Source organism: Trachypithecus francoisi, unplaced genomic scaffold, assembly GCF_009764315.1.
Source record: "Trachypithecus francoisi isolate TF-2019V2 unplaced genomic scaffold, Tfra_2.0 Contig01580, whole genome shotgun sequence".
NCBI classification, from domain to species: Eukaryota; Metazoa; Chordata; class Mammalia; order Primates; family Cercopithecidae; genus Trachypithecus; species Trachypithecus francoisi.
Window position 1 is genome coordinate 1,180,718 of NW_022681443.1, and position 13,569 is coordinate 1,194,286.

The 13,569-nt window shown below is 56.5% G+C and overlaps 1 protein-coding gene across 4 annotated transcripts in view; it reads right to left on the bottom strand.

The window, feature by feature from the left end:
* Positions 1–13,569, bottom strand: part of TMEM184B (transmembrane protein 184B) — a 56,372-nt gene that overhangs the window by 2,768 nt on the left and 40,035 nt on the right. For 3 of the 4 annotated variants that reach the window (XM_033189376.1, XM_033189383.1, XM_033189401.1), the window contains 6 exons: positions 8,451–8,541; positions 7,886–7,961; positions 4,420–4,511; positions 3,024–3,193; positions 2,384–2,578; positions 572–592 (listed from right to left, as the gene is read on the bottom strand). In XM_033189376.1, coding sequence (XP_033045267.1) covers positions 572–592; positions 2,384–2,578; positions 3,024–3,193; positions 4,420–4,511; positions 7,886–7,961; positions 8,451–8,541 — 645 coding nt within the window. The remainder of the gene's footprint in view (positions 1–571; positions 593–2,383; positions 2,579–3,023; positions 3,194–4,419; positions 4,512–7,885; positions 7,962–8,450; positions 8,542–13,569) is intronic. The other variant, XM_033189392.1, reaches the window with a different exon arrangement.

Sequence of the window (13,569 nt, forward strand, 5' to 3'; positions counted from 1 at the left end):
GGAAGCCAGGGGTGCCCTGTTCCACAGGCGCCATACGCGTCCCCCACCACCTGGGGAAGTGCTGTGCTCCCTCCACTCTGGAGAGTGGGCCAGGGGCTGGCCCCATCAGGACCAGGATGGCCTGCACCCCCAGGGCAGCAGATGCGACTCCCTGGCTCCCTCTAAGAGGGCTTCCTCCTCATCTCCTCTAATCAGTCGTCCCGTCCTCGCGGGCTCAGAGGGGAAAAGCGGCCCAGGACACAAAACCTGGACGTAGGGACAAGCCTAACTCCAGAACCGAGGATTCCTGACTCAGCTTGTGAACTCTTGGAAACATCATGAAATGCCCCGATACCCCATGAAGAGCACTGTGACCCCAGAAGAGGGCGGGGCACATTCCAGAACGAGAGACCAGGACGGAAGCAGGCAAGCTCTACAGAGGGTGGCCCTTGGCAGGTGCTCTGGGCATTCCCACCCGGGGTGCCAGTGGGGAGGAGATGAGAACACAGAGGAGCTACAGAGAGAGGCATGCCAGTGACAGTGACCAGAACTGACGTGCAGGACAGACATGCAGACCAAGAGCGGGACCTACCGTAAGGGCCGTATGTTGGCACTGCCCACGGCCAAACCCCGGCAAAAGCAGGGCAAGGGGGGTGGGGAGAGAAGCCGAAGAAATAGAGAAGACAAGAGACCGCTGAGTGAACAGTGTGTGCCCACCACCGAGGCCCGCCAGCACGACACACCACACACCCTGCCCCCGCCCCCCAGACCCCCACAGGGCACCCAGGAAGCTCCAGGTGCCTCCTGGGGCTTGGCAGGGGGGATATCCACCTAGGGATGACTCCTCCCCTGGTGTTCACGCCAACAGGAAACATCCGCCTGGCGGCTGAGTTCCGCCTCCACGTCTAGGTCAGGACGTCCCATCCCCACGTCTTCCCAGGCTAGCCTGGGGCCACATCTGCACCTCGTATTTTACAAACCTCACAACACTTCCCAGACCAGGACATGGAGGCTCAGAGGGAGGGGTTACGATCGCACAGCTGAGCCAGCTCTGCACCCAAGCCTATCCTGAGGGCGGGCTAAGGGTCTGGGCCTGGGTTAGAGGGTAGCAGGGGGCTCAGGACCAGTGCGGAGGCAGAGAAGGGCAAGCGGCTTCCCTGGCCGGGTGCAGGTATGCCTAGGGGCGGTGTGTGGAGGGACAGCTCAGGCTGGGCAGCAGAGACCCAATGGGGCAGGAATGGTTCTTTGCCGTGGCCCCCCCTTGCCCCTTGGGGAGGCCCCAGGCCGATGTTCCTACGGGCACAGGGTATGCCAGACCAGGTCCAAGGGACACTGCCGTCAATGCTGGGTGGGTGTTTGCTAGGTCCTTCCAACTGGGCCATCAGCTGGCAAGCCCTGGCCTTTGTGTACCTGCTCTTTGGGCCATAGAGTAGGTCTTCCCCCACCAGGGAAGGCACAGAGGAAGGGGGGTGGGAAGTGGGCCGCAGAGCCCCATTGCAGGCAGACATTTCTACAATCACACTACCCACCACGGAGCCTGTGTGGGCCTGCAGGTAGGCCCTGGGGAAGTGGGTTTCTTGCCTCCAGCCACTCGGGCAGACAGCTGGCAGCAGCCAGGCTCCTGGGTAGATGTGTCAGAGGAGGCTCCCCTCTCCCCAGTTCCTCCTGCCCCTTCACTGGCTCAGTCATTCTCAGGCCTTCCCAGCCTCCTCGTCCCCATCCTCTAAGGACAACCCCCTCTGCCCAGTGGCCAGAGGCAGCCCTTCCGGCCCACTGGAGCGTCTCGGCAGCAGCACATTCACACCACCCTGGGAGTGCTTAAAGCACGGAACTCTCAGAGCACACAGCCTGCCAGCCCAGACCCATTACAGCGGCATCTCCGAGGGTGGGGCTGGGTATCAGCCCTTTCAAAAGCTCTCCAGGGCATTTTCCAGTACAACTGGGGCTACTTACCACTGTTCTAGCAAGAAGGAAGATGCGCAGGTGTAAAAGAAAGCTGTTAAAACCTATTACCATCCGAGTCTGTTTCTCAGAAGTATTCTTTTTTTAAAACATAGTATATGAGATGAGGGAATTACAGGACAAAATGGAAACCACAGTGTTAGGTGTCAGAAGCCCGAGGGAATTTGTCTGTTCATTACAGTCTCTGTCTGTATCATCCCTGGGTCTCCACACTTGGACCTGCTGCCAAGAGACAGGTGGCCTGAGCTTCCAGGACCGAACTGCTAGTGCTGGTGGCACCTGCTCTTCCCTGACCTCTGTGGCCCCATTTCTGCACATAAGAGTGGGGATCCCATGTCCTGACCCAGCCGCACCTGTAGGATGCTGGGAGGTGGGAGGGCCCTGGGATGTTTGGGGCTCCCTGCTTCTCTCAGTGGGGGTCGCCTAGGACCCTGGCTCATACCTTGTGCGTCCAGTCTCTTGTCAGCATAGACCTTGTAGGTGAAGGCATGCCGCAGGGCCAGGGCTGCAAAGAACATCTCCACACAGATGATGAAGTCCTGGTAGCCAGCAGCCACAGTGCCCTCGCCCACCGACACGCGGGCCGAGTGGATTTTGGGGATGGCCCCACACTTCTCCAGGATGGCCAGGAGCATGCCTGGATGAGGAGGCATGGGTGTCTGGACCCAGACTGCTCCCCTTCCTGGTCCCCCATCTTCCACAATGCCCCACTCAGCTACCCACATGCCCCAGTAAGGATGTAAGCAGGGCCACAGCTGCTCCTGTAGGGCAGGAGTAGCAACACAAGGCCACAGCCTCCGGAAACCCCGCTCTCCCAGCTCTTTGCCAGCCACCAAAACTGAGATGTCAGCGATTACGCAGGGTCTCCTAGGCCCTCCCATTCATGTAGCGGCCCCGCCAAAGCTCCCCCATCCCCTGGGAAAGGCCCTTGAGGGCTCAGATTTCATCCCCAGCAAGTGCCCAGTGGGCTGAGGCCCCTCTGAACAGGCCCCACGGGCACCAGGGACCATAAGCAGAAGGGGCAGCAGGAAGCACAGAAGACAGAGCAGCACGGGCAGCCTCGAGGCGCTGGGGGGGCTCACCTTGCCAGAAGGAGAGGAAGATGACAGACTTGACCATGAAGAACTTGAGGACGGGGCTGTAGGGGCTGAGCAGCTCCCGGGTGGCAAAGTAGAAGAGGAAGAGGGCGTAGAGGGCCAGGCTGACGGAGATGTTGTAGATGATGGTCACGTAGAGGTAGCCGCTGGTGACGCTGCAGGACGGGGAGCATTTTCTGGCTGGGACACACCCTTGGAGGGAAGGGGCTCTCCTCGACTGCACCACACACAGTCCCCATGGCTCTTAGCCCCACATGTCCAGCAGAGCTCAAAGAGCCACTGAAGGGGTCAGAGGGGGTGATCAAAGCGACAGACGGGGGTGGGGGTGTACGGGGTGCGTCTGCAGGCCAGACCAGCTCTGCTGCCTCTGCGTGACTCATGGACTTGTCTACGCCCTGGTGCCCACACTCCTAACGCCGGACACCAGTGTGGAAGCTAGGGCTGAGCTGGAGGCCACAGCCTGACAGGCAGATAACAGGCGTCAAAGTGGGTGACACTGCTCAGCTCTGCTGCCTTTTCACTTGGTCGGCTGCATCTCCCTGACCTCCCTTTGCTCATCTGCCCTGGTCCCTTTGCTCATCTGCCCTGGTCCCTTTGCTCATCTGCCCTGGTAGGGCTATTGTGCAGTTCACAGACAGTGTGTGACAAGTGCTTCAAAGCACAGGGCTAGACATATGGTCACTTTTTTTTTTTTTTTGAGAGATGGAGTTTTGTTCTTGTCACCCAAGCTGGAGTGCAATGGAGTGATCTCGGCTCACCACAACCTCTGGCTCCTGGGTTCAAGCGATTCTCTTGCCTCAGCCTCCCAAGTAGCTGGGATTACAGGCACTCGTCACCATGTCCAATTAACTTTTTGTATTTTCAGTAGAGATGGGGTTTCACCATGTTGGCCAGGCTGGTCTTGAACTCCTGACCTCAGGTGATCCACCAGCACTGGCCTCCCAAAGTGCTGGGATTACAGGCATGAGGCACCACGCCCAGCCACATGGCCATTTTCACTAAGCCCAGAATGAAATGCGTGTGGTCAATTTACACAGCAGGGGCTTATGTACCTGTAGACTTGAGCCGACCTCTTGGGACTCTGACCCTCTCGCTCCCTGCCTCAGCAGTGGTCACTGTCCCCTTGTGGCCCATCCCTTCGCGGTACCACTCTGCAGCCTGGACGTGAATGTGACTGCTGCCAATGGTTCACTCCTGGGCCGGCAGCAGGGCCAACTGCAAGGGTGTCCACTGTTGGGCTCGGACTTCAGGGGGGCGTGAGCACCAGGCACCCAGGAAGGTCACAGCTGTGCGGCCACTCTGGCTGCCCCCTTCCCTGAGCCAAGGCACCAGCCTGTGCCAACACTCCTCCCACACACCCTGGGGAGCACCCGCTGCTTACTCAAAGTCCCCATCCCGGTACTTGCCGAAGGCCTGGAGGACCACAGTGCTGACCGCCATGAGTGGCTTCACCACACAGAACTGCAGGGTGGCCTGTCGGGGGGAAAAGGAGGTCGAGTGTGGAGGAGGAACGCAGAAGGCATGAAGCAAGCTCTGCTTCTGGTAGCCAGAACTGTGCCGGATGGAGGAACAGAGAGGATGAAGGGGATGAAGGGCAGGAAGGGGACGGAGGGGACGGAAGGGACGGAGGGGACGGAAGGGACGGAGGGGATGGAGGGATGGAGGGACGGAGGGGATGGAAGGATGGAGGGGATGGAAGGATAGAGGAGATGGGGGAGATGGGGGATGGCTCTGTGTCCTGCTCCCAGGGGACTGCGGTCTGCACGGGGCAGAAGGCAGAACATATAGGAGATGCAGCCCACGCAACGCTGTGTGTGAGATGAGCATGTGGAGGAAGGAAGGAACAGTGTGGCAGGGCATGATGGAGGCGGGGGACAGGAGATGCACACAAGGAAGCTTCTCGAGCCATGACCATCAGGAGGATGCTGGAAACGAAAAGTTCAACAGGCAGAGGGGGCAGCTTGCACCAAGGCCCCAAGGTAGAGGGTGGACAAGTGCAAGGGGCTGCGTACTGGAGAGGTGGCCGAGGAAATGGACAGGGCCAGGTCCTAGAGACCTTGGTGCCTGGAGCAAGGCTGGGGCCCTGCTCAAGGAACCAGCCACCGCGGAGCCGGCACAGGTGAAGGCCTCCTCCCATCCTCCATGTCCACCCCCTGTCTGGTTCCTGGCCCCACTCTCCGGTTTCTGGTAAGCAGAGGTCACTCTGGGGATGGAGGTGACTCAGGAAATGTAGCCCCAGAGCACGTGGACTCCACAGTCTTGAAATCTGAGTTTGAACTCTGGGGACAGCTTGGGCAGTCACTTGGCCTCTGAGCACAGACTCCCTGGTGAAAAGGACGTAGTCACTCCCCACACCACAGGGCCACTGCTGCGGGGTGGCACAGCCAGGAAGCGCAGTGTCTTCCCGTGAGTCTCCCGCCTCTGCGCATGCACTAACGGCGCCTGCTAGTTGGCTGAGCCACGGAAAGAATTCCTCAGCCAGGTTTTCCCGATTCCCTACGGGAGGACCCGTGGTGCCCATAACATCACTAGTATCACCATTATCTTGAAAGCAAATAAATCTAAGCCCTAAGGCCCCTCCTGAGGAGCTGGGGGTGGTTAAATCCAATCCAAAAGGCTCAGCTAGTGTAGCTGCAAAAAGGACGAGGAGCCTGGAGCGGGAACAGTGATCTGTGGAACCTGCAGCTTCTGCCCCAACCAGGGATCTGAGCCGGGCTTGCAGGGGAGCCCCAGGCAGCCCGCACCATGGGGCTGCCACACATCCCATGTGTGATGGGGCAGACGTGTAGTCCCACTCTCAGAAAGCCCCAAAGAACGTCCCTGGCCCTGTCATCCCGCCTAGAAGAAGTGGGACTGGCACCTTCTGGGGAAAAGGGAAGAGCGGCAGTTTGTGTGAGTTCTGGTTATGAGCCTGGGAAAAGGGAAGAGCGGCAGTTTGAGTGAATTCTAGTTATGAGCCTGGCAGCAGGCTGCTGCTTCCCTGGGTCAGTTCACCTGGTACTCATGACAGCCTCCTGACGTGGGTGTTATCGTTATCCTCATGGTATAGATGAGGAAACTGAGGCACAGAGAAGCTGAAGCAGCAGCAGCAGAGCCCAGGCCAGTAGGCCCCAGAATCATCACCTTACCATACCCTGGACCAGTCAGCAGTTCCCAGGCTGGGCTGGACATCAGAACCCCTCGGGGAGTTTTAGACATGTGCCAGGTTCCAGGGCTCCATTCCCGAGCTTCTCCTGAGGGCTAGGGTAGTGAGTGGGTGATCTCTCCTGCGGGCTAGGGTAGTGAGTGGGTGATCTCTCCTGAGGGCTAGGGTAGTGAGTGGGTGATCTCTCCTGCGGGCTAGGGTAGTGAGTGGGTGATCTCTCCTGCGGGCTAGGGTAGTGAGTGGGTGATCTCTCCTGCGGGCTAGGGTAGTGAGTGGTGATCGGGAATCTCTGCTTTAAGTAGGGAATTTCTCCAGAAGATCTGGATATTGAGCGCTGGCCCTGAGGTGTCAAAGGCCTGTCTCTGTGCCTCCAGGACAAAGCTGTGGGGTGTGCTCTCTCGCCTTGGTAAAGAAAGGAAGAGGCCTCTTTTGTTCTCTTACTTCTTGTATCTCTCCCTGCCACTGCCAGGAACAAGAGCAGAACATCTGAGCCCACAGGGCTGGGGAATCATTTCTAACAAGGCCACCCTAGCTAATAATCATGAAATCAAAACTTTGTAGACAATATAATCATCAAACAAGGCGGTGAGTCACAGCTGGCCGGAACCTGGGTGGCTGCACCAACTGGTAAACAATGGCTCTCAGTGCCCCACCCTGAACCCAGGATAGTTTTAACTCTTTCCCTGCAGGTCCGGTGGTGAGATTCTGAATTTAGGAACATGCTAAGGAAGGAAGGTCTGGAAAGCAGAACTGGAGACTTGGCATGGCCAGGCAGAGGCTTTGTGGGTGTGCCCACCTTGTGGCCTGGGCCCTGCACAGAAGGGAGCAGCAGGCCCTGCCCAAGCCACAGTGACTTGGCTGTGGGTTTCGTATCCTTTCGTGACTACTGTTGGTGAAGCTGGAGAGGCTGACATGACAGAGCCCCTACGGAGCCCCAGAGGAGACTAGGTCATGAAGATTGGGCGTGATCCCCTCCGACTCTGCCTCCCTGAACAGGAGGCCGTGGGCTCCGCCACGCCGGGCTGAAAGCTCTACATCCATGACCTCATCTGATCCTCATAACCATCTCTCGAGAGGAGTATCATTACACTCATTTTACAGTGGAGGAAACTAAAGCTCAGAGAGGGTAAGCCAATTATCCAAGGTCACACAGTAAGAAGAAAAGCTGGAAATCAGGCTCGGATGGTCAGATACCCAGGCCCACACACTGAGCGACCCACCACACTGCCTCCACCCAGGTTACTCTAGACCACAGGGAGGTCAGCCCAGGAAGCTAGAGCGGCTGGACTGCCAACCAGGAAATGCAGAGAGAGATGGCACAGGCCTGTTCTGGCGTGTGTCTTTAATGCCAAAACCCTCCTGCCCCCTAGCTGCAGCTGATGAGAAGTTTTCAAATGGAGGTTCTAGAATCCCCATGCACTTCTGATTCTCACATACACCAAGACTTGGTCACACGAGCAAGAGTCTGGGCTCAGCTCTTGCCCACAGTGCAGCAGACACTCCCAGGATGCCGGTCGCTGCCCCTCCAAGCACACCCTGCTAATGTGGTGCCTGCCTAACAGCTTCGGGGGCTGGGTGCTGGGGGCCTGGGGGCCCTCATAGGAAAGGGAACCTCTTCAGGTAGGGCCCAGGGCAGCCCAGGGCAGGGTTTCCCAGTCCCCACCCTGCTCCTCCTGACCTAGGCAGCTGCTGGGGCACACACCTGTTTGCAGAACCGCAGAAATCCGATGGAGTAAGTCTTTCCCCAGAGGCAGCAGGTGCCATACACACAACTGGACCTGGAAGAGACAAGCATAGGAGGCAGCAGCAGTGAGTGAAGAGCCAGGACTTAGGAACGGTGGGGTGGGGAAGGCTGCCCTCCCATCCATCCAGAGGAGCTGGGGCACACATCCCAGGCAGACTTTGAACCCGAGGCCAAGCACAGGGAGAGGTATGGCAGGGCATCTGCACGTGCCATAGGCGGAGGGACACAGGGCTGCACTGGCCCTGGGGTGACAAACCAACTTGGAAAGCTCTGAATGTAAAAACTGCAGGAGGCAAAAACAGACAGGAAAGCACTAAGACTGAGACAGGAAGAGAGAAAGAGAGAATGAGCCGCAGAGGCCCTCCTAAACGCCAAGAAGAATGGCTTAGGAAATGTGGCGAGGCACAGCAGGTCAAGGTCACGGGCAGAGATGGTCTGAGTCCAGCTGGTGCCAGGACAGCTCCAGATATACAAGGCCCAGGAAATGGGGTGGTTTAGGGCTCCAGGAGGACTCCATACTCACTCAATGGGTTTGCCTCTGATCTCCGACATGATGGAACTTTCTCCTCCTAGGTACTCATAGCACAGGCTCAGGAAATTATAGATGACCAAGGCTGCGAAAACAGTGTCCAGGGGAAACCAGTCAAATCAGCAGAATGGGTCCACAGATGCTGGGATTCTAAACGGCAATGGAGGTGAAAGAGCCACAGCCGTGCGTGGCAACAGGGAGGAGCCTGGGGGACATAAGGTTGTGCAAAAGGAGCCTGTCAAGAACGCACACAGCTGACCTTCCGCTCCTAAGTTCAAATCCCGGCACACCTAAATTATCTTACCCAGGGATGCACCCCTACACTGGCGTAATACTACAAAGGGAAGCAAGGAAGGGACTGCCGTGAGTTCAGGGTTATGTGGGGAGGCCAGAGAAGGCTGAGATAAGGGTGGGCACTCAGGTTTGGGAGGGCTGGCAGTGTTGACCCTGGGGCGAAGCGGTATTGACTTTATTAGTTTTTCCGGGCGCAGTGGCACGCGCCTGTGGTCCCAGCTACTGCTGAGGCAGGAGGACGGCTTGAGTCTGGGCGTTCTGGGCTGTAGTGGGCTATGTTGATCTGGTGTCTGCACCAAGACTGGTACCAGTATGGTGGTCTCCTGGGAGTGGGGGATCACCAGGTTGCCTAAGGAGGAGTGAACCAGCCCAGGGTGGAAACAGAGCAAGTGAAACTCCAGAGTGGGATCGCACCTCCGAATGGCCACTGCACTCCAGCCTGGGCAACATAGCGAGACCTCATCTCTAATGTATTTATAAGTAAATATTTGTCTTACATACTTGTGTTACAGATCACAATTTTATAAGATAACAACAGAACAGTCTCTATGAAAATCTTGGGAGAAACTGCAAGCAGGAATGAGAGCGAAGAACCTTCATCCAGTCAACAACCTGTAGCGGTATCCGGAATACGCACAGCACTATGAGCTACAACAAAGCACACAAGCAGCACAGAACACAGTGCAGAAACCTCGGGAAGCTTAGGCTGCTCATTCTAAATTGGGACTCGGCTCAACATCCCCACAAAGACCCAAAATTTGCCACACGGAGTGATGGCACAGCACGTCTGCTGTAAATGTTGATGCTATAAACACAGCAACACGCTGTAGCGGGTCTCCTGGTCAGGGGGTTTCTGCTGGGTCAGCAAAATGAACGTTGCTGCCTGCAGGGTGCTAGAGGCAAATGGATATACCAGGATGGAGGAGAGCATGGAGAAGAGGAGGAAGAGGGGTGCAGCAGAGGGTACCCAAAAGGAAAGAATGCAAGAGGAAGAGCCAGAGCGAGGACATGGGAATGAGGACGGGCATCCAGCAAAGGCACAAAGCCAAGGGGAGGGGCAGAACAGGGTCAGGGGAACAGGTCGAGGGAGCCACAGTGGCCCTGCAGCCAGAGGGTTCCTTCTCATCCCATCCCGCCAGCCCCTGCAGCATAAAGTCCTTTAAGGCTCCCTGGTGCTGCCCAGCTTGGCACTTGGTCTTTCGATGGGTGACCTGGTCCCTGCCCATGCTCCCGCCGCTCCCAAGCAGCACTAAGGCTGCGCTTCTCCCCAGAGCAGGTTCTCTACCCTTCCGTGCTTCTGCACTCCCAGATCCCAGAGGCTCCAGAGCCCTTCCCGCTGTGCTCTCAGGATCCACTAAGCCCCGCTGGACAGCACCCAGTGTGACGAGTCCCCGGTGACCATCATGGAATTGAGTGCCCTCCTACCCATAGAACCTGACTTGCAGACACTTCCCACACTTCCCACCCTGTGTCATAATGACCGTCTCCTCCTCTCCTTCCTCAGGACACAGGTGCCACTTGTGGCACACACGGGGCACACCACAACTGTTTCACTGACTGAACTGGGGCGTGGAAAGCCCTGGTGATGCTTTTTAGGCAAAGCTGGCCTTCAGCAATTTGGAAAGGAACATATTTGCGGCATTTTACGCGACTCACGGTTGCCCTAACCCATGAAGCGCTCCCATCTTCAGGTGACATCCACATATAATATCCATGAAGAAACAGATGGTTATTTTACACTAGTGTGTTTTAGTAGTAATTATTTGCACAGCCATGGTAAGTGGAATACAGATAAAATCATGACTGAAGCTCCTCCCTGTACGTCCCCCAGCGCTGACTACGCCTTGTTTTGACGGTCCCTTTGCCCTTCACACACACACAGCAGAGGTATGCGATGTGTGTGAGCCTCTCTGGGTTCAGTTTCCTTATCTATCCAAGGGGATCCCAGGAGCACTAATTTGGCAGGTGGCTGTGAAGCGTGAGCATCAAAGTGCTCAGAAGTGTGTCCCGGGCGCGCTGCGCTGGGTGTTGGCTGTCACGACCATGACTGTCTATGTGCTGCCTGCAGGGCCAGGAGCCCCTAGACAGGGCTGAGGGCCGTGTGTACTGCCTGCCTGTGCTGGAGGCAGCTCAGGATGTCTCAGGACCGACGAGTCTCCACCAATCTCCAGATGACTCTTCACCAGCAAGAACTATGGAGTGAAAGGAAAGGGGTGGGCATTAAGCCAAACGTGGTATCAACCTGTCAGTAACCTCTGTTCAAAACCTCACAAGGCCAAGCACAATGACCGTGTCCATTCTAAGCCGGGTCCAGCTATATCGTGACAGCTGTATTTTCTTTTTTGTTTGTTTGGGTTTTGTTTTTTATTTTTTTGAGACAGAGTCTCGCTCTGTTGCCCAGGCTGGAGTGCAGTGGCACAACCTTGGCTTACTGCAACCTCCACCTCTAGGGTTCAGCGATTCTCCTGCCTCAGCCTCTCAAGTAGCTGGGATTACAGGCATGTGCCACCACACAGAGCTAATTTTGTATTTTTAGTAGAGACAGGGTTTCACCATGTTGGCCAGAGTGGTCTCGAACTCCCCACCTCAGGTGATCTGCCCACCTCGGCCTCCCAAAGCGCTGGGATTATAGGCATGAGCCACTGCGCCCGGCCAACGGTTGCATTTTCTAAAGATTGCCACACCCCGTGATGCTGACACCCCACCTCTGAGAGGTGGGGTCCTGTACCCTCCCTTTGCATTTGGTGGACCTGAGTGACTACAGCCAAAGTGATGTTTCATGACATCTGATGTAGGGGTTAGAAAAGGCCTCTTTCCTCTGGCTCTTCCTTGAGTGCCTGTCCTTGCACCCAACCACCATGCAGGGGGGAAGCACGAGCTAGCCTTTGGAGATACTGCACAGAGAGGCTCATGTGAGGGAACCGAGGCCTTCAGCTGACAACCAGCATCAACTGCCAGGCACACAAGGGAGCGAGCCTTCAGATGATCTGCCCCGGCCTTCACACTCTCCTGCCAAGGCCCAGAGGTCACGGAGCAGGGACGAACTACCTCCCCCACGCCCAGTCCAAATTCTTGACTTATAATATCTGTGAAGAAACTGGATGGTTGTTTTACACTTGTGTGTTTTGGCAGTAGTTATCTGCACAGCCATGGTAAGTGGAATACAGATAAAACACAGCTTCAGTTGTGACTGAAGCTCCTGGGTTATGCAGTGACCGCTCATGCCTGCATGCAATGGTACATTCTAGTCCCTCTGCTCACCCCAGAGGCAGACCCTGCTGAGATGCCGCCTGCTCTGTCCCGTACCCCGCTTACTTCATATACCACCCCTCTCTGGTACAAAAGCAGCATCAAGTAAGGTAAAGAGCCATGGGCCCTGGAGCCAGCCTGTCTTGGTGTGAACTGTGGTCCCACCCCTTAAGAGCTGTGTGGCCTCAGGCAAGTGTCTTAAGCGCTCCATGCCTGAATTTCCTCATCTGTAAGCGGGATAACTCCTTCCTTAGTGGGGTGAGGGGCTGTGAACCCGCAGAGCCTTAGATGAGCTGAGCGCACAGGCAAGAGTCCACGGTGTGTTGCCTACTGCTTTTTCCAGACCGTAAACTCCTTGCAGGTAGAATGCAGTCCTACCTCCAATGACTACCGGAGGGCCTGGCAGCTACATACACGCAATCAACACTGAAGGAAGGAACGGACAGACGTACATGGGCCATCTCCCCAGGGGAGCCTGCCATGACAACAGGCTCAGGGAGGGCAGGAGGGGACACCCCACTCTCATTCCAACACTGGAGGAGCTCCTCTCAGAGGCTGGCTCCAAGATCATCAGCTTTCCAGTCTCCAATGACAAAACCCTCCAGGGAAGCCACAGGGGTCCCAGGCCCATGAGCTCCCTCTATCTGGAAGCTCCCTCCCTGGCGAGCCCATCCCTGCAGTCCTCTCCCGAGAAAGACCTGGCACCTGGGTTCGTGTCCTTTCTGGCATCAAACCACACGTCAGCAGTCAGCACACTTTTGAATGACGTGGCCGAGGTCCATCCGTAACCGGCTCTGCACACAACTGATCAAAATCGTCAAATGTCATCGTCTCTCTCAGTTCAAGATTCTTGACCTTTTGGAGGTGCTCTGGGGCCAGCCAGTCTATAAAATACCAATTTACTGACAGCTCCCTTTAAAGAATCATTAGTGAGTCGATAATTGACTCCCTAATTCTTGGAGAAGATGAGACAGAATCTCCTCAGACGTGACACAACCGGCCCAAGCCCGGCCCCACTGACCAACTAGACACATCAGTTTCCCTCCTGGAAAGTACACAGCCATGTGAACCACCACCTCCAACATCCCAGCAAAGGTGTTTAAATGGAAAACTCAACACATCCCCTGGAAACAAACACAAAGATGTGTGCCCTGGATGGAAGAAGAGCAGAGAAGCTGAGGCGGGGCTGGAGGGAGGGTGCTTGGCCAGGAAGCTCACTGCCCACTGCCCTTCCCACCATGGCTCCAGTACCAGACCCCCGAAGAGGCCTCGGAGACACACAATGACTCTACACCTCCCTAAATATCCACCACAGCTGGTGTGCCAGGCTCTGTGCTAAGCCCCGGGGACTCATAAATGATCAAGGAGCCCTCAGGCCAAGTCCAGAGGGCAGCAACCAGCGTGAGGGACCGGAGAGCCTCTCTCTCCTGGCCTGGACAATCAGGCTGTGGCTTCTCTGGAGGGTTTTGTCTTTGGAGACTGAAGAGTTGATGGCCTTGGGGCCAGCCTCTGGGAGGAACTCCTCCAGCATTGGAATGAGAGTAGGCTATCTGTCCCCCACCCCCAAGCC